The sequence below is a fragment of the Tachyglossus aculeatus genome, chromosome X1, assembly GCF_015852505.1.
Source record: "Tachyglossus aculeatus isolate mTacAcu1 chromosome X1, mTacAcu1.pri, whole genome shotgun sequence".
Classification (NCBI taxonomy): Eukaryota; Metazoa; Chordata; class Mammalia; order Monotremata; family Tachyglossidae; genus Tachyglossus; species Tachyglossus aculeatus.
The window spans coordinates 34,809,523-34,836,440 of NC_052101.1; the positions used below are offsets into that span (position 1 = coordinate 34,809,523).

The 26,918-nt window shown below is 44.8% G+C and overlaps 1 protein-coding gene across 1 annotated transcript in view; it reads right to left on the minus strand.

The window, feature by feature from the left end:
* Nucleotides 1-25,837, minus strand: part of GALNT10 (polypeptide N-acetylgalactosaminyltransferase 10) — a 181,596-nt gene extending 155,759 nt beyond the window's left edge. Inside the window, exon 1 of the mRNA XM_038740400.1 lies at nt 25,677-25,837. Coding sequence (XP_038596328.1) covers nt 25,677-25,817 — 141 coding nt within the window. The 5' untranslated portion in view covers nt 25,818-25,837. The remainder of the gene's footprint in view (nt 1-25,676) is intronic.
* Nucleotides 25,838-26,918: the final 1,081 nt, after the last annotated feature.

Consider the following 26,918-nt stretch of genomic DNA (forward strand, 5'->3'; position numbering starts at 1 on the left):
AGACATGTTCTCTGCCCACAACAAGTTTACAGTCTAGAGGGGAAGACGGACATTAATATAAATACATAAATGACAGATATGTACGCAAGTGCTGTAGGGCTGAAGGAGGGTCGATTCAAGGTTGTGAATCCAAGTGCAACAGGATTTGCAACAAAACAGGTTTTGAATCTCCATTTTACAGAAGAGGAAACCAAGGCACAGAGGAGGAAAGTGATTTGCCCAAGATGTCACAGCAAGCAAGTACTGATGCTGGGATTAGAACCCAGGTCCGCTGACTCCCAGGGACATATTCTTTCTGCTAGACCACACTACTTCCCATTGCCTGGAAAGGCATCAATAATAATTCGTGGAAAAATTGGAGATTAGCTTTCTGAGTGAGTTGGACGGATGTGTGAAGATTCATAGTTATTCAAATGTTTGGGTTTTCCAAGGGAGTTTGTCTGCCAAAACCCAGGTCTAGTGTCAAATTATTTGAGTCTTCTAAGAATCCAGAGGAACAAAATTAAGTCTCCTTCAAAGCCCTACTGAGAGCTCACCTCCTCCAGGAGGCCTTCCCAGACTGAGCCCCCTCCTTCCTCTCCTTTTCCCCCTCCCCATCCCCCCCGCCTTACCTCCTTCCCCTCCCCACAGCACCTGTATATATGTATATATGTTTATGCATATTTATTACTCTATTTTACTTGTACATATTTATTCTATTTATTTTATTTTGTTAAGATGTTTTGTTTTGTGGTCTGTCTCCCCCTTCTAGACTGTGAGCCCGCTGCTCGGTAGGGACTGTCTCTATATGTTGCCAACTTGTACTTCCCAAGCATTTAGTACAGTGCGCTGCACAAAGTAAGCGCTCAATAAATACTATTGAATGAATGAATGAAAAGTCTCATCAAACACGTATTTTCCCTCTCTCATTCCCAGAAACTGTAGATGCTCTATATTTCCATAAGGAGGATCAGCTCCTCAGGAGTAATCCAATCATATGTATTGAGCACTTGCTGTGTGCAGAGAACTGTACTAAGCGCTTGGACCTTGATAGCACTGAGCTACCTCAACATAAGAAAATAAAGCTTTCGGATGATAGAAAATAAAGACCAACTCTATGGAAGTTTTTCAGGAAAATTGGTAACAAGCACTACGTGCCAGGCACTGAACAAAGTGCTGGAGTAAATACAAGGTGATTGGGTTGGACACGGTCCCTGCCCCACATGGGGCTCACCATCTCAATCCCCATTTTACAGATGAGGTAACAGACACAGATAAGTGAAGTGACTTACCCAAGGTCACACAGCAGACAAGTGGCAGTGCTAGGATTAGAATTCAAGTCCTTCTGATTCCCAGGCCCATGCTCTAGCCCCTAGATCACGCTGCTTCTACACAGCAGCTACAGTTAATTCTTTTCTTGGATCAGTTTGGAAGGTTTTAACTGCTTGCCGCTATATTAGACAGGGGAATGTCCATTTGGTGGAAAATTCTCTCTCACCCCAGGCTGACCTTACGCAGATATTAATGGCCCAGTTCTTAAAGCTCTAAGAGTACAGCCTGCAACACTGACAGCTTCCTGTCCATTATGGAGGCACTTAAAAGTTGCATTTTTTTCCTCAAAGGAGAACAAGTGCAGAAGGCTAATATTTGATAAAATGAACTTCTTGATGCCTTAGAGAAACAACCTGACATGGGGAAGCTAAACACTGGTAGAGGACCATATTAATGTTTCACCTTTGGAGGCCTAATTCTCAAATCAGCTTAAAGGAATAAAACAAAATGAGTTCCAAAGTTTCATCCTGGACCCCAAGTGGCCAGATCTATCAGTCGGAATTAGTTCAGTTTGGAAATTCATCACTCAGCTCGAATGCTTAAAAGTAGCCCCTAGGCAGATGGGTTAAAAGGTTCTAAAGATGGGTTATGAGTCAAGAAGAAAAGGCACAGACCCTCTCGAGGCCATGAACAGAGAGTAATAACCTCCTTCTCAGTCTTGGTCTGGTCAAGCATCCCACTCTTCAAAGCTGCCATAGCTCCTTGGTGGGAAACAGCTAAACTATAAACCCTTCTCATTCCAGAATCTTGACCTAATCTCTTCACAACTGTTTGTCCATTTCATCAGATTCCCACACACCAGAAGACCTTGAGTGGGCAGGAAGCAGAGCTATTTTGGTGCAGGGCAAATTAGTGATGCCACAGCTGAAACACTGAGCTGGTGATGTGATTCGCAATTGACGTGGTATTTTTATAATGAGCAAAATAGGATCACATAATTTGAAAGACAGTAAGATATCTAATATGTCATTTAAGTGCCATTCCTTGGATGTTAAAATGGCCAACTTATTACATTTGGGGGTATTTATTCTTCCGTTTGTTGATACATTTACACTTGAATATGCTTTGAAAAACACATCTTCTTCCTCTTCGATTTAACTCACTGAGTTGGTCCGACTATTCCTGGACCAAGCAGTAGTGTCCTGAGTACAATCTAAGTAGTGGTAAATAGTATGTCACTTTTAGTTTTAACATCCAAACCTCTAAAAATAATTTTGCTGGCATTAGGCAAGATAATGCACATCCTCCAGAAATAATTCTGAAAACAGAAAAATAAAACATTTTAGTTTTCAGGCCATTTCTTTATAGGTCCTTGAAGTGAAAATAATTACAATTTTAATACAGCAAACACTGTGAGGTTAAGTAACTTTTATACAAAGGAAATTAAATACTGTCAAAGCACATACATATAAGTTTTCTAATTAAGACTCCTCTTATCTCAGCCGAGCCAGGATTTTCTCTCCTAGACAACATACCCTGCTTTCCTCAAATCCTCTGAAGCCCAATGAATGCCCTGCCTGTTGATTAGGTCTCTAATTACATCATAAGTAATATTGGATGCTACCCTCACCCCATTTAAGGCTCAGTGTGTATACACACACACACACACACACACACACACACACACACACACACACACACACACACCTCCCCCCAACCCCCGCTGATAACAGCCTCCCCTTGAAGAATCAAAACCAATGGATCCTAAAGTTGGAGGGTTGAAAGGACCCTAAGATAATTTGCTTAATGTTTTTTCAAAACCCTTTTCACAACAGATAATTCTATAATACTTGGTCCAGTGCTCTGCACACAGTAAGCGCTCAATAAATACGATTGAATGAATGAAAGGCGAGGCCATTCAGGGGTCCGAGCAGGGGGTCTGGGCGAAGATTATCCGCGGAGGAAGGGCCTCCCCAGTCTCTGGATCTCAGTTACCTCATCTATAAAATGGGGATGAAGACTGTGAGCCCCCCTGTGGGACAACCTGATCACCCTGTATCCTCCCCAGTGCTTAGAACAGTGCTTTGCACATAGTAAGCGCTTAATAAATGCCATCATTATTATTATTATTATTCTCTGCGCCACAGTTACCTCATCTGTAAAATGGGGATTTAAGACTGTAAGCCCCCTGTGGGACAACCCGATTACCTTGTATCCTCCCCAGTGCTTAGAACAGTGCTTTGCACAGAGTAAGCACTTAATAAATGCCATCATCATTATTATTATTATATTATTATTATTATTATTATTATTATTATTCTCTGCGCCTGTTACCTCATCTGTAAAATGGGGATGAAGACTGTAAGCCCCCTGTGGGACAACCTGATGACCTTGTATCCTCCCCAGCGCTTAGAACAGTGCTTTGCACATAGTAAGCGCTTAATAAATGCCATCATCATCATAATACCACATAGTTTTGATTCTAACAGACATTGACTAAATATTCAATTTTTTTTCAGTTCAATGTGAAATCGTTTGCCATATTATTTGGAAAAACAGTATTACAGAAAAGTTAATCAAAAGCAATTTTTTAAAAAAACTTAATAGGGATAAATTACTGAACACACTGTCCTAATGTTCATCTTATAAATCCCCTTAATTCTCTATTTGCAAATAAGTGACATTTAGCTAAGCACTCATATTTCATCAACTCCTTTTTCCCTGGCTGTAAGCTGAAATTTTGTGACTATTGACATCAGCTAAAACTGTGTTAATAAAGCAAATATTCAGAAGAGCTGGCAGGTTCTGGTGAAGGAAGTCATGGTAGATATTTATTGTCAAGTAACAGAGACCCCCTTCCAAAACAAAGTGCTAAATTTACCTTGGCTAAAACACCACTGGTCTTTCGCACTCCAACCTTCCAAACCAGTGAAGTACATTAACAGGCTTGAATAGAAAGATTAAAAGCCCATTTCAACAGAAGTTTGGTTTTAGTTTGCTTTTGGTAGTAACCCTAAAAGTGGTAAAGGTATTTATTGAGCACTGAGCTCTTGCGAGTATACAAAAGAACCAAACATTCAATCCCTGCCCACAAGGATCTTAAAATCTAATGGAGAAACAGACATACAAAAGAATTTGCCAATAGTGGGAGCCGTAGGAAGAACAAGGAGTGGATAGGCATTATGGAAAAAGGAAATAGAATAGATCAAAACAAATAATTGATTGTAAAATATAAACGTAATTATTGAAGATGCACATTAAGGCATAAATTCTAAGGGTGGCTTTTGGGAATGATACAACTGGGAGTGTGGGGGAATAATCACTGAAGATTTCCTGAAGGGGATGGGATTTTTAGGAGGGTTTTAAAGATGAGGAGGTCTGACAGATAGGAAAGGGAGCTGAAGGAGGCCCAGGTTGGAAGTACAAAGCAAGAAAGAGCTGTCCTTATAAGAGGCATATTTTTGTTCAGTAGAATGTGAAAGATAAGACTTTGAAAATTAAATATTTGTGTATGTACATGTAAAACATAACTCAGAATCTTTCATTATTGGTACATATTTACTTTTCTCTTTGATCACGTAATTATGTATACTGTCCTTTTTAATCATCGGCTGCATTCTGAAGTATTACTGGGTTGAGATGATTAGGTGATAAGAGAGAAAAAAGAAGGATCTAGCCTGAATTGCTGAAACGTCCTTATTCTTTTAATGATCAATAATATTTATATCTTATAAGTGCCTACTCTGTGCTACGCACTGGAGTTGATGCAAGATAATCAGATTAGATTCAACCCCTGACCTACCTGGGTCTCCCAGTCTTCGAGGAAGGGAGGACAGGTATCTTATCTCCCTTTTACAGAGGTGGAAACTGAGGCACAGAAAAGCTACTTGACTTGCCCAAAGTCTCAGCAGAGGCAAGTGGTGGAATAGGGCTAGAACCCAGTTTTTGTTCTGTTTTCACGGTATTTGTTAAGTGCTTACTATGTGTTAGGCGCTGTACTGAGCCCTGGGGTAGACACAAAATAATCAGGTTGGACATTGTCCGTGTCTCACATGAGACTCTCAGTCTTAATCCCCATTTTACAGATGAGGCTAACTGCAGCACAGAGAAGTTAAGTGACTTGCCTGAGATCACAGAGCAGACAAGTGGTGTAGTCAAGAATTAGAACCCAGGACTTTCTGACGCCCAGGCCACGTTGCTTCTCCTGATTCTTCTAGGCTGTGAGCCCGCTGTTGGGTAGGGACCGTCTCTATATGTTGCCAACTTCCCAAGCGCTTAGTACAGTGCTCTGCACACAGTAAGCGCTCAATAAATACAATTGAATGAATGAATGGCTCCCAGTCCTGTGCTCTTTACACTAGGCCATGATTCCTCTAACACTTGCAAACTCCTTCCCTACCTTGTTCTATCAATTAAATCCCTAATACTATTTATTTGGGGCTAACTCTGTGCAGAGGACTCTACTAAGGGCTAGGGAATACTACAATGGAATAAGTAGATATGAACCACCCCACAGCACTAATATTCAGAGAAGCAGCGTAGCTTAGTGGAAAGAGCATGGGCTTGGGAATCAGAGGATGTGGGTTCTAATCCTGACTCCGCCACTTGTCTGCTGTGTGACCTTGGGCAAGCCACTTAACTTCTCTGTGCTTCAGTAACCTCATCTGTAAAATGGGGATTAACAGTAACAATAATAGTAGTAATAATAATAACAATAATGGTATTTGTTAAGCTGTTCTAAGCGCTGGGCACGGGATTAAAACTGTGAACCCTATGTGGGACAACCTGATTACCTTGTATCTACCCCAGCTCTTAGAACGGTGCTTGGCACATAGTAAACACTTAAATACCATAATTATTATCATTGTACATATCTATAAATTGTATATTATAAATTATTCATTTATATTACTGCCCAACTCCCCCTCTAGACTGTAAATTCATTGTGGGCAGGGAATATGACTACCAACTCTGTTGTCTAGTACAGTGTTCTGCATACAGTAAGCACTCACTAAGTGCCACTGATGATGGTGATGAGTAAAAGATATGTACCTGTGGGGCACAGCAGGTGTGAGTACCCAAATGCTTAGGCTACACAAAGAGGTACTGAAGTCGCACTGGGGAAGGGGAGATATAAGGTGAGGAAATGAGAGATTTAATCAGGGAAGGTCTCATGTATGAAATGTGATTTCAGAAAGGCTTTGAAGATGGGGAGAGCAAGATGTAAAGGGAGAGGAAAGGTCCAGGCAGAAGGGAGGGCAAGGACAAGGGCATGGGCATGGAGTCCACAATAGGAAAAAATGAGTGAGGCACAGTGAGTAGGCTGATTTGAAGGAATGAAACATCCAAGCTGGGGTGTAGTGGGAGAGGAGAGGGGTGACAGTGAGCTGGCAGAGCCTTAAAGCTGATGTTCAGGAGTTTCTGCCTAATAGGGTGAGATGGGGAGATGAGTGCAGAACAATCCTTCAGAAGAATGATCTGGGCAACAAAGGGAAGAAGAGACTGAGAGGGGAGAGACTGATGCAGTAGTCAAGTCAGGATTTGAGAAGTGCCTGGACCGCATGGTGCAATTTGACTTAAGGGATTAGTTTCCCTGCTGGTCTCTCAACCTCAATCAATCAAGTGCTTAAAGGGTACAGATCTGAGCGGATAGGTGATACAGACAGAAGAGGGAGTAAGGGAAATGACGGCTTAGTTGGGTAAGGCCTCTTGGAAGAGATGTGATGCTTGGTTGGGGGGGGGGGGGGAGAAGGGGTGTCACATAACTAGTTACTAGTCTATAAACCCACTCCCCGTAAGGCTAAACAAGCTTTCACAATAACTAGTCTTTATTAACCCACTCTAATGCTAAACTATAGTGTTTTATAAGGAAAAGGCTCTTCTGCTTGTCCCTCTAGAGTGCTCAAATTTTCAAGACTGCCATCCCAAAAAAGGAATGGGCAAGGCACCTTCGCTCAGCATTGGAATGCAGCCTCTTCTAGGACGGCAATACAGGAGCTGCTTTTGAACCGTGCTAGGAGAGGAGGCCTATCCAATTAAAGCACAGCAGGGATGGGAGAAGCAGAATGCCATTATCAGAGCTGGAATTGGACTTCCTGGAGGGGTGCAAACAAGCCATAACAGTGGGATCTTTCTTGGCCATAAATATCCAGTCTCACTTTGCTGTTCTTTAAGCAAAGCTCCCCCACGAGCCTGTTCAAATGGCCACTGGTCAGTGCGACTGTTGCCAACATTATTTCCTACACTTCAATGTTTTACCGTTCATTGTCCAGAAAGGCCCCATTCCAACTGGGCTTCTAACCTCAAGAAGCTACAAGGCTTGAAGCCAAGGGTAAGGTGGTAGCCGCACCCCAGAACCTTGGAAATTCTCCAACAGTTATTTCGACTGGAGAGAAAGGGAAGCACATGGAGCTGTCCTATTTGATAAACTTAGTCTGCCCCATCTGCTTCCTTTTTTACTGCCTTACCTTCAACTTCTGACACCTGCTAGACTCCCATTTTTCTTAACAAAACAAAAAATCCTTAAGCAAATTTCCACCAGGAGGACATTAAACGCCTGCAGAGTCCAGAGTTGAAATTAATCATATATTCCACTAATACCTAGGGCCCAGCAACTAATGGCTTTCTTAATGGGCCCTACTGTTCTTTTAATATAGCTCTGGCTATGAGAAGAGTCAGCTGGCGCCGCTACAACCGAAGGAGGAAGCCAGTGGCAGGAAAAGTGACATGGACATGAGCTCAGATGCAGAAGAGGTAAAGCAAAAACAAAAAAGTCACAGCTGTAACCAGTCTGATAAGAAAAAGAACAGTGCCACCTTAACATCTAGGTTCCCCAGTGGGCCAGCTCTGCTCTGTCCTTTCTAAATCTCCTTCATAAACTCCTGGCTCTCCATCAGTTCATCAGACAGAAAAAAATACATAAAATGCACTTTGTTTTTTACATATCAATCTTGATGAGAAAATATGGGATACGGCTGGATAACTGCAGACAATCAAACTTTCTGGTTGTTCGGAAAGGTCAAATAACCGATAATCAAAAAGTGCTATATGTTAGATGATGTGGGGAGAAAGGTTTAGGGAGACCAAAGCAAACTTGGTCTACACTTTACCTCCTTAGCCAAAAGAAAACAATTTGCATAAAATTTTGCTCTGGCATGAATTAAAGGACATACTCTAAAAACTGAAGCACATAAAAATCACAGAAAACCAGTCCTGGTGACAAGATAAAAATAGCAGGCATTTTCTCAGTCTTGGGTCATACAGGAACTATTGCTTCATAAGGAAAACTAATCTCCATACGAGTTTAAGATTTTTCCTTTCTTCAAACTTATAAGCTATTTCTCAGTTTTATAAAGAACACAAGTAGTGAAGATTGGCATCAGAAGTCCACCTAAGCAAACTGCGAATGCAAAACCGAGTCAAAAGTGTGTGCCAGTAGTCATCACCCATTTGGGACCGAAACCAGCTTACGTCTGGTTTCACACATCTTTTTTTTTTGATTGTCAACACCTGATCTGTATAGGGTGGGAAGCAACTGTGAGTAAACAGCAGCTTTCTAGCTGAGGTGGTAAAATGTGCTTTCCAATGGTAGCATGCAAAACAACCAAAAAGCCAAGCGTGCAGAAAATAAATAAATAATGGTTCCAGATGTTTCCACCCATCCGATTTTAGAAAGCTCCTTCAAATAAAAAAAAAAAAAGGGCAGCCAGCCACCTTCCATCAGCACCCGCCAGCAAGGGGGAAAATATAGAAGGCTTACATTTGTAAAACATTGGCAAACAGCACACGGCACTTGGGAGGATGCCCAAGGTAATATAGCAGAAGGCAGCCTGGCTGGGGCTCGGAAATGGGACACCACATGGAAGGTGTTGGGGCAATCCTGGGGTTGGCATGAATCCCACAACATTGGTTTGTGGATGCCTCTTTTCTCAGGGGATGGGCTCAAACCCTATTCTGGCGAAAGCCCTGGTGTACCGGAGAAACCAGCTTGGTCTAGCGGATAAATCAGGGGCCTGGGAGTGAGAAGGATCTGGATTCTAATCCCGGCTCCGCCACTTGTCTGCTGTGTGACCTTGGGAAAGTCACTCACTTCTCTGCGCCTCAATTCCCTCACCAGTAAAATGCAGAGTAAGACTGTGAGCCCTATGCGGGGCAGGGACTACGTCCAACCCGATTAGCTTGCATCTACCCCAGCGCTTAGAAGACTGCCTGGCACACAGAAGTGCTTGACAAGTATTACAATTATTATTATTGTTATTATTATTACTGCTACTACTCCCTGGTGAATTGACACAGTCACCAGAGATGATGACTTGTATAATATGTTTGTACATATTTATTACTCTATTTATTTTACTTGTACATATCTATTCTATTTATTTTATTTTGTTAGTATGTTTGGTTTTGTTCTCTGTCTCCCCCTTTTAGACTGTGAGCCCACTGTTGGGTAGGGACTGTCTCTATATGTTGCCAACTTGTACTTCCCAAGCGCTTAGTCCAGTGTTCTGCACACAGTAAGCGCTCAATAAATACGATTGATTGATCGATTGACTTACCTACCATCAGCACATTAAATTCTGGTTCTAGTCCATTTTCTCTCTCTCCTTTTTCTTTTTTAAATGGTATTTGTTAACAATAATAATGACGGCATTTGTTAAGCACTTGCTATGTGCAAAGCACTGTTCTAAGCTCTGGGGGGATACAAGGTGATCAGGTTGTCCCATCTGGGGCTCACAGTCTTAATCCCCATTTTACAAATGAGGTAACTGAGGCACGGACAAGTTAAGTGACTTGCCCAAACTCACACAGCTGACAATTGGCAGAGCCGGGATTTGAACCCACGACCTCTGACTCCAAAGCCCATGCTCTTTCCACTGAGCCATGCTGCTTCCCTTAAGTGTTTACTATCTGCCAGCTAATCAGAATGGACACGGCCTGGGTCCCACATGGGGCTCACAGTCTTCATCCCCATTTTACAGATAAGGTAGCTGAAGCCCAAGCAAATTAGGTGACTTGCCCAAGGTCACACAGCAGGCAAGTGGCGGAGCTGGATTAGAACCCAGGTCTTTTTGCCTCTCAGGCACCATACTCTATCCATTAAGCCACACTGCTTCTCTTCTTAAGGTTATCTAAGCAGATTGGTTTATTAGCACAGAACATCAACTTGAAAAACCAAAGAGAAAAGCTAAAGAAGTAAAGAAGAAAAAAAAGTCCTAAATATTCACACACAAAACAATCCCTCGCAAAATGAGCATTACTTCCAGCCATTAAATACATTTGGGCTCAAAAGTGAACATTTTTACAGCAGTCCCTTAAACTCAAGTGATGCTGACATGACAATTGTGCCTACTGAGAGCAACCTACTGAGTCTGGTTTCAAACAAAAACTTCTCATCAGCTTTAAGGCCCTCAATTAGCTCTCCCCCTTCTACCTAACCTGGCTGCTCTCCCACTGCAACTCAGCCCACACACTTCACTCCAACACCAACCTACTTGCTGACCCTTGATCTGGTCTCTCTTGCCATCTACACCTTGCTCTCACCTGAAACTCCTTTTCCTTTCATCATCATCAATCGTATTTATTGAGTGCTTACTGTGTGCAGAGCACTGTACTAAGTGCTTGGGAAGTACAAATTGGCAACATATAGAGACAGTCCCTACCCAACAGTGGGCTCACAGTATAAAAGGGGCTCACAGTCTAAAAGTCTGACAGATCACCACTCACCCAAGTTCTAAAGCCCTATTAAAATCATATCTAATAATGATGGCATTTATTAAGCACTTACTATGTGCAGGCAAAAACTCCTCACTCTCGGCTTCAGGGCTCTCCATCCCCTCGCCCCCTCCTACCTCACCTCCCTTCTCTCCTTCTACAGCCCAGCCCGCACCCTCCGCTCCCCTGCCGCTAACCTCCTCGCTAGGCCTCATTCTCGCCTGTCCCACCATCGACCCCCAGCCCACATCCTCCCTCTGGCCTGGAATGCCCTCCCTCCACACATCCACCAAGCTAGCTCTCTTCCTCCCTTCAAAGCCCTACTGAGAACTCACCTCCTCCAGGAGGCCTTCCCAGACTAAGCCCCCTCTTTCCTCTCCCCCTCCCCGTCCCCCCCGCCATACCTCCCTTCCCCTCCCCACAGCACCTGTATATATGCTTGTACAGATTTATTACTCTATTTATTTTACTTGTACGTATTTACTATTCTATTTATTTTATTTTGTTAATATGTTTTGTTTTGTTGTCTGTCTCCCCCTTCTAGACTGTGGGCCCGTTGTTGGGTAGGGACCGTCTCTAGATATTGCCAACCTGTACTTCCCAACCGCTTAGTACAGTGCTCTGCACACAGTAAGCGCTCAATAAATATGATTGAATGAATGAATGAATGAAAGCACTGTTCTAAGCGCTGGTGAGGTTACAAGGTAATCAGGTTGTCCCACGGCGGGGCTCACAGTCTTAATCCCCATTTTACAGATGAGGTAACTGAGGCACAGAGAAGTTAAGTGACTTCATCAATCATCAATCGTATTTATTGAGCGCTTACTGTGTGCAGAGCACTGTACTAAGCACTTGGGAAGTACAAATTGGCAACATATAGAGACAGTCCCTGCCCAACAGTGGGCTCACAGTCTTGCCCAAAGTCACACAGCTGACAATTGGCCGAGTTGGGATTTGAACCCAAGACCTCTGACTCCTGTGCTCTTTCCACTAAGCCACACTGCTTCTCTTCCCTTTCCTCCCAGGAAGCATTTCCTGACTAACTTCACCCACCCTCTACCCTTTTTTCCTTCCCTTCTGGGTCCCCTATTCAGTTGACTCTGTATCTACCCGTGCTTAGAATAGTGTTTGATAAATAGTAAGCACTTAAATACCATAATGATAATAATACCAATCAATCAATGGTATTTATTGAGTGCCTACTGAATGCTGTTCTAAGCACTGTTCTAAGACCATGGGAAAGTACAGTACAACAGTGTTGGGAGACACATTTCCTGCCCTTAAAGAGTTTACAGTCTAGGGGGCAAGACAGACAAAATAAATTACAGATATGTACATAAATACATATTCTGATGACTTGACACCTGTCCGTATTTTTTGTTGTCTGTCTCCCCAACTCCCCCTTCTAGACTGTGAGCCCGTTGCTGGGTAGGGACCGTCACTATATGCTGCCAACTTGTACTTCCCAAGCGCTTAGTACAGTGCTCTGCACACAGTAAGTGCTCAGTAAATACGATTGAATGAATGAATAAGTGCTAGGGGAGGGTGGGGAGAATAACAATTGCTTAAAGGGTACACAGGTCACACAGAAGGGAGGAAGAGTAGGGGGAGATGAGGGTCTAGTTGGGGAAGATCTCTTGGAGATGTGATTTTAATAAGGCTTGGAAGGTGAGATGTCAGAAAAGAAGAGGAAGTTCCACCACTTTGATAGTCAGTACTTACGTATACATCACTTATACATAGTTGCCTCCTCTGTCTGTATTTTAATGTGCGTCTACTCCACTAGACTGTACTCTCCTCAAGGGAAGGGACAGTGTCTACCAACTCTACTATATTGTACTCTCCCAAATGATTAGGAGAGTGCTCTGCCCAGAGTAGATACCCAGCGTGGCTTAGTGGAAAGAGCACAGGCTTTGGAGTCAAGGGTCATGGGTTCAAATCCCGGCTCTGCCAACTGTCAGCTGTGTGACTTTGGACAAGTCACTTAACTTCTCTGGGCCTCAGTTACCTCATCTGTAAAATGGGGATGAAGACGTCATCCCCCGGGCTTGGAATGCCCTCCCTCTGCCCATCTGCCAGGCTAGCTCTCTTCCTCCGTTCAAGGCCCTACTGAGAGCTCACCTACTCCAGGAGGCCTTCCCAGACTGAGCCCCTTCCTTCCTCTCCCCCTCGTCCCCCTCTCCATCCCCCCCATCTTACCTCCTTCCCTTCCCCACAGCACCTGTATATAGGTATATATGTTTGTACATATTTGTTACTCTATTTATTTATTTTACTTGTACATATCTATTCTATTTATTTTATTTTGTTAGTATGTTTGGCTTTGTTCTCTGTCTCCCCCTTTTAGACTGCGAGCCCACTGTTGGGTAGGGACTGTCTCTATATGTTGCCAACTTGTACTTCCCAAGCGCTTAGTACAATGCTCTGCACACAGTAAGCGCTCAATAAATACGATTGATGATGATGATGAGCCCCCCGTGGGACAACCTGATCGCCTTGTAACCTCCCCGGCGCTTAGAACAGTGCTTTGCACCTAGTAAGCGCTTAACAAATACCATCATTATTATTATTACCATTAATAAAAACTATTGATTGATTGATAGTGAGCCTCAACCCTGATATCTGAGAGAAAACATGCTAGAAGAGGAGTCGCACATGCTGAAGTCCAGCAGCGGGGCATGTAAAGACATGTACTCTTCAGAACAGTTAGTGTTCAAAGTTAAAAACTTGAAGAATTGGCAGGCACAGTGAGATTTGATGAGTCTCAAAATATGGGTCCTCTTCCCCAACCACCTGAGTCCCTAGTCTGGATCCTCTCTCCCACTCCACTGGTTCTGGAGTATTCAAGTGTTTATTGTAAAAAAGAGTCTAAATGAACCCAGCTAGCCTCCTAGGGAACCTACAACTATATTCCTTGCTGGACTGGAGTTGAGGGCCATCTCCGTGGTGAAGCTTTTTTCAGAGACACATAGCAATTACAATCAAATGGGCGGAATTGAGAAATGCTTTTTATTAATTAGGTGATAGAGACCTAGTGGGCAGCCTGTGCTGGTCAACAAACCCTGTCAAGAAGTGACATGGACTGAGCTCCCTGATCAGCTGAAGTATCAGAGACGTTCAAGAGGATCCACCGTGCCCAAAAGCAAAAAGAAGAGCCGTTTCTCGTACAGCAGGTTGGTGGGAGAAACTCGCCGGTTTGCTTTGCCGTGGCACATGCTACAGTCCCCGTCGTTTGGTTTTTAAGAAAGTCTGAACTGCAAGCTGGAGAATCTTAATGATGTGGTTTCAAATATTGCCAGGAAACAGATTCTCTCTCCTTTCTGCAGGCAGCAGAAGATACCAGTCTCGGCAAAGAGAACGAGTGACAGACACGGGTTCAAATACTCACAGCCCAAAACCAAAGCATCTTTGCACAAGGGATCTTTCTTTGGGGTGTTTGGGATCATATTGCTTCTAGACTGTAGGATCCTTTTTTTTGGTATTTATTAAGCATCTACTATACGCCAGGCACCTTACTTAGGATGGGGGTAGCAACAGGCTAATCAAGTGGGACACAGCCCATGTCCCACATGGGGCTCACAGTCTCAATCCCCATTTTACAGGTAAGGTAACTGAGGCACAGTGAAGTGACTTGCCCAAGGTCACATAGCAGGCAAGTAGCAGAGCCTGGGGCTCCTTGTAGGCAGCGACTGTGTCTACCCACTCTATTGTATTGTACTCTCCCAAGTGCTTAGCACAGTGTTCTGCACATAGTAAGCACTCAATACATACCACTGATTGATTTCAGTCACATTTGAAACAATAGGGAAACTTCACTGCTGGTGGAGTCCCCTTCAAATATAAAAAAAAACTATATTATAATAATAATGATGGTATTTGTTAAGCGCTTACTATGTGCAAAGCACTGTTCTAAGCACTGGGGTAGACACAAGGTAATCAGGTTGTCCTACATGGGGCTCCCAGTCTTAATCCCCAATTTACAGATGAGGTAACTGAGGCACAGGGAAGTTAAGTGATTTGCCCAAAGTCACACAGCTGATCAAAGGTGGAGCAGGAATTAGAACCCATGACCTTTGACTCCCAAGCCCGTGCGCTTTCCACTAAGCCACGCTGCTTCTCCATATAAGTATATATCATGCACATACATTCAATAGCAACAAGAAATATTTACATATTTGTACATATTTACTATTCTATTTATTTTGTTAATGATGTGCATTTAGCTTTGATTCTATTTGTTCTGATGACTTGACACCTGTCCACATGTTTTGTTTTGTGTCTCCTCCTTCTAGACTGTGAGCCCGTTGTTGGGTAGGGACCGTCTCTATATGTTGCCAACTTGTACTTCCCAAGTGCTTAGTACAGTGCTCTGCACACAGTAAGTGCTCAATAAATACGACTGAATGAATGAATGAAATGTTATCATTCTGGATGTTACAAAACGGATTCAGTCCGTTCTTCCTTAAAGTGAACTTTTACTATGTGTTTTGGACAGAACGCTACTTAGGAATGAGGGATTGTTCTTTTGACGATACGCATTTATCTCAATAGAAAACGATGCTTGCAACTGACTAAGCTCTCTGGAGGACACGGAGATCTTCTAGCTATTTCACTCTCTCATGTGCTTAGTACAATTCTCTGCACATAGTAGGCAGTAATAATAGTGATAGTATGACTGAACAAATGATTAAGTGCTTACTGTGTGCAGAGCACAGTTCTTAATTCTTCTTTCCCAGCGCTAAGAATACACAGGTGGGAATTAAATATGGTCCCTGTTCCTCAGAGGGCTCAAAATCTAAAGGTGCTCAATAAATACTGTCGACTGATATGTTGCAAAAAACAATAATAGAGATAATAATAGTGGTACTATGAACTACGTGCTAAGTATTGGGGCAATCTATGTGCTAATCTATTACTCTATTTTACTTGTACATATCTATTCTATTTATTTTGTTAATATGTTTTGCTTTGTTCTCTGTCTCCCCCTTCTAGACTGTAAGCCCACTGTTGGGTAGGGACCATCTCTATATGTTGCCAACTTGTACTTCCCAAGCGCTTAGAACAGTGCTCTGCACACAGTATGCTCTGAATAAATACGATTGATTTGATTGATGGATCAAGAATTTTAAAATGGCACATGTACCATAATGTGGTTAATGACTGCACACACAGGCACAGCAAAATTTTGAGGCCTACTATGCTAGATGCTCATCATTAAAATTGATTTTTTTTTAAAGGGAGACACCTTATGGGATGTATTTATTACTTCATATTTTTATCTCTTCAATTATGACCAACGGGGATGGTGCACATGGCCTCTGAGGGAGAGACATCCTTCATCTTCTCATATTAGAAAGCAGCGTTATATGCAAATGTGACTTTTTCCAGATTACATCACTTTGAACAGACTCTTCATCTGGGATCCTATCATCCCAACAACATATTCAAGACTCCAGAATCCCCGCTAGATACCCCATAAGTATCTGCCTGGAGAGTCTCCTAGAATTGTTATCAAACAACTTAATGCTCAATTTTAATACACCAGACTTAAAGGCAAGAATGCAGCAGATCCAATTTGCCCCATTAAATATGTTCTTTTCAGGCAGTATCACGTTTCACCTGAGAATGCAAACATTTAAATGATTAACTGTCTTGAGATTTCCAGGCATTTTTGTGGAAGCAGCTTAGCATAATCATTCCAAGACTAAATTTGCATGGTTCCTGATTACTTAATTTCCTGAACTGTTTGTCTCTGCCACCGGGAAGATAAAGATGGTAAAACTCCCCTTTCATTGATTTCCTGACACTCTAAGGATAAAGCACGGTCCTGTAATAAGAAAGAATGAAGCGCCCTAGACAATGATGTTTAAAATCATTGGTATTCTCTTATTCCCCTGATTAGAATTAACGTTACTAAGAATATATCATTTTCCTCTGATGCCCCTTTAGAGACAAAAAAGTAATTCCCAGCAGTGGGGGACGGGAAAGGGATACTACATATAATTTCTCAAGGACACTGGTCAATTGAACCAGTCATTAAACTCATCATTAACCACTCATTAAAACCAGTTCAAAGCACGCAAATTAAATGGATGGAGAATGAAACCAAGAAATTAAGCACTGAAGGAAGAGGGGGAGGAGGCGGCCCCTCCAAATGAAAACAGCCACATTTTTAAGATAAGCTTCTCCGGCTCTGCCTTCAACGTTCTGGGAAGTCAGTTTTCTCACCAAACAATGCTCTAATTCTGAAAATACTTTCTGTTGTTTCTAAATCACCTTCCTTGCACAGCTCCATTGCCGACAATCATGTTGACTAGCACAACACTGGTTAAGTGGATTTATGAGCTGGAGGATGATAAGCTCTGACAATTTGGTACTCCGTATTTATCAAACATGGAGAGGCAAAGATTCTCACTGGGGATGAAGTCTCCCCATGCAAAGAAACTTATCTTCATTAGAAAGAGAATAGGAATTCAATGCCACTTCCTCTAGTCACAACAACCTATGGCTCTTGGCACTTAGCACCAAACTTGTCTCTTCTGTGTTTTATTTTTATCTTTCCTCATGTGTCTCTCTCCAAATTCCTCTATGCCCGATTCTTTTACTGTGATCCCCTCGGGGCCAAGGCCCAGGTCTATTCTCACTTGGCATCCTTTCTTCCGGGGCTTAGTACAAGGCACTCAATAAAAAATGTTACAGCTATGACATACTATTTTTGTCTTTATCCCATTTCACCTGCAGTTACTGCTATCGGGAAGGTCAACTTTGCCCTTTAGGCTGACTTTCAATAATTCTGAGAGTGACAATCTGAGCTAGGAATTTATGAGACTGTCTGGAAAGCCTTATAAAACTCATGATACTCAATTACTTAAGCAGCGGTATAATAGTTCAGAATAATGACATACTGGGATGCAAGAAGACAAACTGTTTGCGGCATTGAACATACACAGCATTTGTTGTATTCTCCCAAAAGTGCTCTTTACATAGTAAGAGCTCAGTGAATACCACTGATTGATTTAGGGACAGTTAAATACTCTGCATCTGGAGCAGAGTAAAACAAGGGCTGATGCTGACATTTAGCAAAACGTTTCAGAAAGGCACACAGAAACATTTCGCTAAATTTCAACCTCGGCCCTTGTATCACCTGAAATTATTCATCATCCTAAAACTACGCCACTTCCTTGTTTCGTGGAAGGCAAAGCTGATTTTTATAAAGGCAGGGAGGAAAAAGGAGCAAGTCAAATCAAGAACTCTCCTCCACTCCCTTCTGTCTCAACCTTTCTTCTGTGCTTCAGTAAGCTTTCTGGAGTGAAATAAAAGAGCATCCCAAAGACTTTTAATGGTTCCACATTCTCAGTATTCAACGGTTTATGTATCTGATTCAGCTAAAGCTATGGACACTTCCCAAGATGATGGAGAGCACTGCTTTCCCCTTTCCTTTTTCTCTATACCAACAGGTTGTACCACTCCATCACTCCCCACTCCTCTGCGTGAGAAGATTCCTGGAGAGCCCAAGGAGAAAAAAGCAGCTAACCCTGATCTTCTCACTCAGAGCTGAAATTTCAAAAAATTAGATTCAGAAAAGCATGAGTTGCTACAGTAAATGAAATGCAGTCACTCTCCCAGTTGGGTCAGAATTTCAGATGCTGCGTTAATAGCGGACATGTGTAGATCACCCAAGATGGGCACGTGGTTTTAAACATCCCCACAGTTAAGAGGTTCTGCCCAGCTCAGTGCCCTCTGGATTGTAGAAAGCCACAAAGGATATGTCCCGAAAATGTCTCCTAATCTTGCTTCCCATTTAGTAACCCCCTCCTACCCCCAGGACGGGCACCGAAAGGTTTGGGTTTTTTAAATTATTTGAAAAGCAACAACATCCTCTCCGTTAGATGGAAATGAGCAGGTCAGCCGCACAAGAGATGCTGCGATGGCAAGGGGGCTGGTGTCTTTTAAGTTAAATTTGTCTACACAGTGACAGGACGGTCTCCAAATCCGGGGCTGGCGACTTCAGTTCTTGAAGGAGTCGTCCAGGCAACTAATATCCCCTGTGGAGCCCACCAAAGTACTCGGTTTACCATCACCTCCTCCTTGGAGGTGGTGCAGGGACAGGACCCCACAGGGTGATCCTGAAAAGGAAGCAGCTGCAAGTGGCTCAGGGGATGAATGAGAACAGAGGGAAATGTGAGCTGGGGGCAGGTGAATCCTAAATGGATGGAGAGGGAATGGAGAGGAATCCTAAAGGGATGGAGAGGGAAGTGACTCACAATTCCCCTTCGGAGGGTGTAGAAGGGGGGCGGTTTAGGGATGGGACGTCCACAGAGTTGCTGGGGGAATAAAGGATGCTGAAGCCCAGGAAGAAGAGAGTGGAGGGGACGGTGGAATACTAGACCTGAGTTCATGTGGGAACAACAATAATACTGATGGCATTTGTTAAGCGCTTACTATACGCCAAGCACTGTGATAAATACAAGGTAACCAGGTTGTCCCACGTGAGGCTCACAGTCTTCATCCTCATTTTACGGATGAGGTCTCTGAGGCCCAGAGAAGTGAAGCGGCTTACCCAAAGTCTCACAGCTGACAGGTGGCAGAGCCGGGATTAGAACCCATGACCTCGGAGTCCCAAGCTCTTTCCACCACGCCACGCTGTTTCTCTGAAGGTGGGGAGGAGCAGAGAGGAGGAGGGGAGGGGTGGGGGGTACGATGGAAGGACCAAGAAGAGGCTCAGGGAATGCACGGAGGAGAAAGCAATCCTTACGGGGGGGGCGGGGGGGGGGAAGCTGCTTAGTATCAATCAATCATATTTATTGAGCGCTTACTGTGTGCAGAGCACTGTACTAAGCACTTGGGAAGTACAAGTTGGAAGTACAAGTTAGTACAGTGCTTTGCACACAGTAAGCGCTCAGTAACTTCCCAAGCGCTTAATACAGTGCTCTACACACAGCTGTGCGACTTGTCAGCTGTGTGACTTCGGGTAAGTCACTTCACTGGCCCTCAGTTCCCTCATCCGTAAAATGGGGATGAAGTCTGTGAGCCCCAAGTGGGACAACCTGATCACCTTGTATCCCCCCCAGAGCTTAGAACAGTTCTTCGCACACAGTAAGCGCTTAACAAATACCATCATTATTATAGCACTGAGTCCAGTGCTCTGCACATATTAAGCGCTCAATAAATATGATTGAATGAATGAATTACTGTTATAAGCGCTCAATAAATATGACTGAATAAATACGATTGACTGAAACTAGCTGGGGTGCCCCGCGGGAAAGGGCCGAGACAACTAAGTCGTGCAAGGCTCGGGTGAGGAGAGGGGCAGGGATCGGGGGGATAATAATAATAATAATAATGGTGGCATCTGTTAAGCGCTTACCATGTGCGAAACACTGTTCTAAGCGCTGGAAGGGGTACAAGGTGATCAGGTTGTCCCACGTGGGGCTCACAATCTTCATCCTCATTTTCCAGGTAAGGTCACTAAGGCTCAGAGAAGTGACATGCCCAAGGTCACACAGCAGACATGATAATAATAATAATGATGATGGCACTTATTCATTCATTCATTCAATCGTATTTATTGAGCACTTACTGTGTGCAGAGCACTGTACTAAGCGCTTGGGAAGTACAAGCTGGCAACATATAGAGACGGTCCCTACCCAACAGTGGGCTCACAGTCTAGAACCTGATCACCTTGTAACCTTCCCGGCGCTTAGAACAGTGCTTTGCACATAGTAAGCGCTTAATAAATACCATCATTAGTAGTAGTAGTAAGCGCTCACTCAATACGATTGAATGAATGAGTGAATACCCATCTATAGAGAAGCAGCGTGGCTCAGTGGAAAGAGCCCGGGCTTTGGAGTCAGAGGCCATGGGTTCGAATCCCAGCTCCGCCACATGTCTGCAGTGTGACATGTGGGCAAGTCACTTAACTTCTCTGAGCCTCAATCAATCAATCGTATTTACTGAGTGTTTACTGTGTGCACAGCACTGTACTAAGCGCTTGGGAAGTCCAAGTTTGCAACATCTAGAGCCAGTCCCTACCCAACAGCGGGCTCACAGTCTAGAAGGGGGAGCCAGAGAACAGAACCAATTAACAAAATAAAATAAATAGAATAGATATGTACAAGTAAAATAAATAGTTACCATATCTGTAAAATGGAGATCAATCAATCAGATTTATTGAGCGCTTACTGTGCGCAGAGCACTGTACTAAGCGCTTGGGAAGTACAAGTTGGCAACATATAGAGACAGTCCCTACCCAACAGTGGGCTCACAGTCTAGAAGGGGGAGACAGAGAACAAAACATATTAACGAAATAAGAGTAGATATGTACAAGTAAAATAAGTAAATAGTTACCTTATCTGTAAAATACAAAAACGTGGGACAACTTGATCACCTTGTATCCCCCGCGGCACTTAGAACCAGTCAATCAATCAATCGTATTTATTGAGCGCTTACTGTGTGCAGAGCACTGTAGTAAACGCTTGGGAAGTACAAGTTGGCAACATCTAGAGACGGTCCCTACCCAACGGCGGGCTCACAGTCTAGAAGGGGGAGCCAGAGAACAATCAATCAATCAATCAATCGTATTTATTGAGCGCTTACTATGTGCAGAGCACCGTACTAAGCGCTTGGGAAGTACAAACTGGCAACATATAGAGACAGTCCCTACCCAACAGTGGGCTCACAGTCTAGTAACAAAATAAAATAAACAGAATAGATATGTACAAGTAAAATAAATAAATGAATAGCTACCTTATCTGTAAAATGGGGATGAGGACTGTGAGCCCCAACGTGGGACAACTTGATCACCCCCGCGGCGCTTGGAACAGTGCTCCGCATGTAGTAAGCGCTTGATAATAATAATAATAATAATAATGGCATTTATTAAGCGCTTACTACGTGTAAAGCACTGTTCTATGCGCCGGCGAGGTTACCAAGTGATCAGGTTGTCCCACGGGGGGCTCACAGTCTTGATCCCCATTTTCCAGATGAGGGAACTGAGGCCCGGAGAAGTGAGTCTTCTAGACTGTGAGCCCACTACTGGGTCGGGACCATCTCTATACGTTGCCAACTTGAACTTCCCAAGCGCTTAGTACAGTGCTCTGCACACAGTAAGCGCTCAATAAATACGATTGACTGATTAGTACAGTGCTCTGCACGCAGTAAGCGCTCAATAAAAACGATTGATTGATTGATTAGTACAGTGCTCTGCACACAGTAGGCGCTCAATAAATACGATTGATTGATTGATGAGTACAGTGTTCTGCATGCACTAAGCGCTCAATAAATATGCTTGATTGATTGATTAGTACAGTGCTCTGCACGCAGTAAGCGCTCAATAAATACGATTGATTGATTAGTACAGTGTTCTGCACGCAGTAAGCGCTCAATAAATACGATTGATTGATTGAAGTGACTTGCCCAAAGTCACCCAGCTGACAACTGGCGGAGCCGGGCTACGAACCCATGACTTCTTGACTCCAAACTCGGGCTCTTTCCACTGAGCCGCCGTAATAATAATGCCATTATTGTTATTATTACAGGTGCTGTGGGGAGGGATGAGTACAGTGCTCTGCATGCAGTAAGCGCTCAATAAATATGATTGATTGACTGATTGATGAGTACAGTGCTCTGCACGCAGTAAGCGCTCAATAAATATGATTGATTGATTGATTGAAGTGACTTGCCCAAAGTCACCCACCTGACAACTGGCGGAGCCGGGCTACGAACCCATGACCTCTTGTGACTCCAAAGCCCGGGCTCTTTCCACTGAGCCACCGTAATAATAATGCCATTATTGTTATTATTACAGGTGCTGTGGGGAGGGATGAGTACGGTGCTCTGCGCGCAGTAAGCGCTCAATACAATTGATTGATTGATGAGTACAGTGCTCTGCACGCAGTAAGCCCTCAATAAATACGATTGACATTGATTGATTGAAGTGACTTGCCCAAAGTCACCCAGCTGACAATTGGCGGAGCCGGGCTATGAACCCATGACCTCTTGTGACTCCAAACCCGGGCTCTTTCCACTGAGCCGCCGTAATAATAATGCCATTATTATCACAGGTGTTGTGGGGAGGGATGAGTCCAGTGCTCTGCGCGCAGTAAGCGCTCAATAAATACAATTGATTGATTGATTGATTGAAGTGACTTGCCCAAAGTCACCCAGCTGACAACTGGCAGAGCCGGGCTACAAACCCATGACCTCTTGTGACTCCAAAGCCCGGGCTCTTTCCACACTGAGCCGCCGTAATAATAATGCCATTCTTATTACTGTTATTATTATTACAGGTGCTGTGGGGAGGGATAAGCACAGTGCTCTGAGCGCAGTAAGCTCTCAATAAATACGACTGATTGATTGATTAGTACAGTGCTCTGCACGCAGTAAGCGCTCAATAAATGCGATTGATTGATTGATTGACTGATTAGTACAGTGCTCTGCACGCAGTAAGCGCTCAATAAATACGATTGATATTGATTGATTGAAGCGACTCACCCAAAGTCACCCAGCTGACAACTGGCGGAGCCAGGCTACGAACCCACGACCTCTTGGGACTCCAAACCCCGGGCTCTTTCCACACTGAGCCGCCGTAATAATAATGCCATTCTTATTACTGTTATAATAATAATAATAATAATGACATTTATTAAGCGCTTACTACGTGCAAAGCCCTGTTCTAAGCGCTGGGGAGGTTACAAGTTGATCAGGCTGTCCCACGTTGGGGGCTCCCAGTCTTCATCCCCATTTGACAGATCAGGCAACTGAGGCCCAGAGCAGTGACCCGCCCCGAGTCACCCAGCTGACAACTGGCGGAGCCGGGGTTGGAACCCACGACCTCTTGGGACTCCAAACCCCGGGCTCTTTCCACACTGAGCCGCCGTAATAATAATGCCATTCTTATTACTGTTTAATAATAGTAATAATAATAATAATGACATTTATTACGCGCTTACTACGTGCAAAGCCCTGTTCTAAGCGCTGGGGAGGTTACAAGTTGATCAGGCTGTCCCACGTTGGGGGCTCCCAGTCTTCATCCCCATTTGACAGATCAGGCAACTGAGGCTCGGAGCACTGACCCGCCCCGAGTCACCCAGCTGACAACTGGCGGAGCCGGGGTTGGAACCCACGACCTCTTGGGACTCCAAACCCCGGGCTCTTTCCACACTGAGCCGCCGTAATAATAATGCCGTTCTTATTACTGTTATAATAATAATAATAATAATAATGACATTTATCAAGCGCTTACCATGTGCAAAGCCCTGTTCTAAGCGCTGGGGAGGTTACAAGTTGATCAGGCTGTCCCACGGCGGAGGCTCCCAGTCTTCATCCCCATTTGACAGATCAGGCAACTGAGGCCCGGAGCAGTGACCCTCCCAGAGTCACCCAGCTGACAACTGGCGGAGCCGGGGTTGGAACCCACGACCTCTTGGGACTCCAAACCCCGGGCTCTTTCCACACTGAGCCGCCGTAATAATAATGCCATTCTTATTACTGGTTATTAATAATAATAATAATAATAATAATAATAATAATAATAATGACATTTATCAAGCGCTTACCATGTGCAAAGCCCTGTTCTAAGCGCTGGGGAGGTTACAAGTTGATCAGGCTGTCCCACGTTGGGGGCTCCCAGTCTTCATCCCCATTTGACAGATCAGGCAACTGAGGCCCGGAGCAGTGACCCGCCCAGAGTCACCCAGCTGACAACTGGCGGAGCCGGGGTTGGAACCCACGACCTCTTGGGACTCCAAACCCCGGGCTCTTTCCACACTGAGCCGCCGTAATAATAATGCCGTTCTTATTACTGTTATAATAATAATAATAATAATGACATTTATCAAGCGCTTACCATGTGCAAAGCCCTGTTCTAAGCGCGGGGGAGGTTACAAGTTGATCAGGCTGTCCCACGTTGGGGGCTCCCAGTCTTCATCCCCATTTGACAGATCAGGCAACTGAGGCCCGGAGCAGTGACCCGCCCAGAGTCACCCAGCTGACAACTGGCGGAGCCGGGGTTGGAACCCACGACCTCTTGGGACTCCAAACCCCGGCCTCTCTCCATCATCATCATCATCAATCGCATTTATTGAGCGCTTACTCTGTGCAGAGCACTGGACTAAGCGCTTGGGAAGTCCAAATTGGCATCACATAGAGACGGTCCCTACCCACCAGCGGGCTCACAGTCTAAAAGGGGGAGACGGAGAACCAAACCAATCAATCAATCAATCAATCAATCAATCGTATTTATTGAGCGCTTACTATGTGCCGAGCACTGTACTAAGCGCTTGGGAAGTACAAATTGGCATCACATAGAGACAGTCCCTACCCGATAGTGGGCTCACAGTCTAAAAGGGGGAGACAGAGAACAGAACCAAACATACCAACAAAATAAAATAAGTAGGATAGAAATGTACAAGTAAAATAAATAAACAGAGTAATAAATAAATAAAATAAATAAATAAATAAATAAATAAAATAAACCAAACGTACCAACCAAATAAAATAAATAGGATAGATAGGGACAAGTTAAATAAATAGAGGAATAAGCCACGCCGCTTCTGTATTATTATCTATTATAGAATCTATCATTCCGGGGGCTGTGGGGAGGGACGCCCGCGGTTTCCCCGGCAACGCGCCTCACGCGCGGCGGAGGGTCCGCACGCGGGGCGGGGGGGGGGGGGGGGGGGGATGGCGGCGGTTTCCAGGGCAACGCGGCTCACCCGTGTGGCGGAGGGTCCCGCGGCGGCGGTGGCGGGCTGCCGGTCCCGGTACAGGGCCCACAGCCCCACGTTGGGCAGGAGGACGAGGGCCGCCAGCGCCAGAGCCGCCGCCCGCAGCACCCGCTTCTCCTTCCGCCTCATCGGGGCCCGACCGCCCCCCTCACGACCGTCCGCGGCGGCGGCCCCACCGCCACTGCCCCACACTTCCGCTGCTCCGCCGGGGTAGGGCGGCCGGGCGCTACCATCCCCGCCCCGCCGGGGGGGGGGGACGCCTCCCCCCCCCACCCCCCTCCCAACAGCCCTTCGTCCGCCCTCGCGGACGCCTGAAATCATCGCGATAATATCGATTTCCCTGTCCGAAGGGTGTCCCTCCTAAAGCGTCTCTAATGTAGCCCTGGGCTCTAGACGGGCCGGTGGCACGGAACTTGGCTCCCCCCGCGGCCCGTCCCCGGAATGGTCCGCTCCGCTCTGGGGCCGGCACCCCGGGACCTCGGATAAAGTCGGGGAGTTCACGGGAAAAGCAGCGAGGCGGTCCACGGGACACCCCCCCCCCCCGCACCTAATGGACTTTTCTTCCATTCATTCATCCAGCAGCCCCCCCCCCCACACACACACACCTAATGGACTTTTCTTTCTTTCTTTCATTCATTCATTCATCCATCCAGCGGCACCCCCCCCATGGACTTCTCTTTCATTCATTCATCCATCCAGCGGGCCCCCCCCCCCCACCTAATGGACTTTTCTTTCATTCATTCATCCATCCAGAGGGCCCCCCCCCCACCTAATGGACTTTTCTTTCATTCATTCATCCATCCAGCGTGGGCCCCCCCCCACCTAATGGACTTTTCTTTCATTCATTCATTCATCCATCCAGAGGGCCCCCCCCCACCTAGTGGACTTTTCTTTCATTCATTCATCCATCCAGCGTGGGCCCCCCCCCCACCTAATGGACTTTTCTTTCATTCATTCATTCATCCATCCAGAGGCCCCCCCCCCCACCTAATGGACTTTTCTTTCATTCATTCATTCATCCATCCAGCGGGGGGGGCCCCCACCTAATGGACTTTTCTTTCATTCATTCATTCATCCATCCAGCGGGCCCCCCCCCCCACCTAATGGACTTTTCTTTCATTCATTCATCCATCCAGCGTGGGGGCCCCCCCCACCCCATGGACTTTTCTTTCATTCATTCATCCATCCAGCGGGCCCCCCTACCCCATGGACTTCTCTTTCATTCATTCA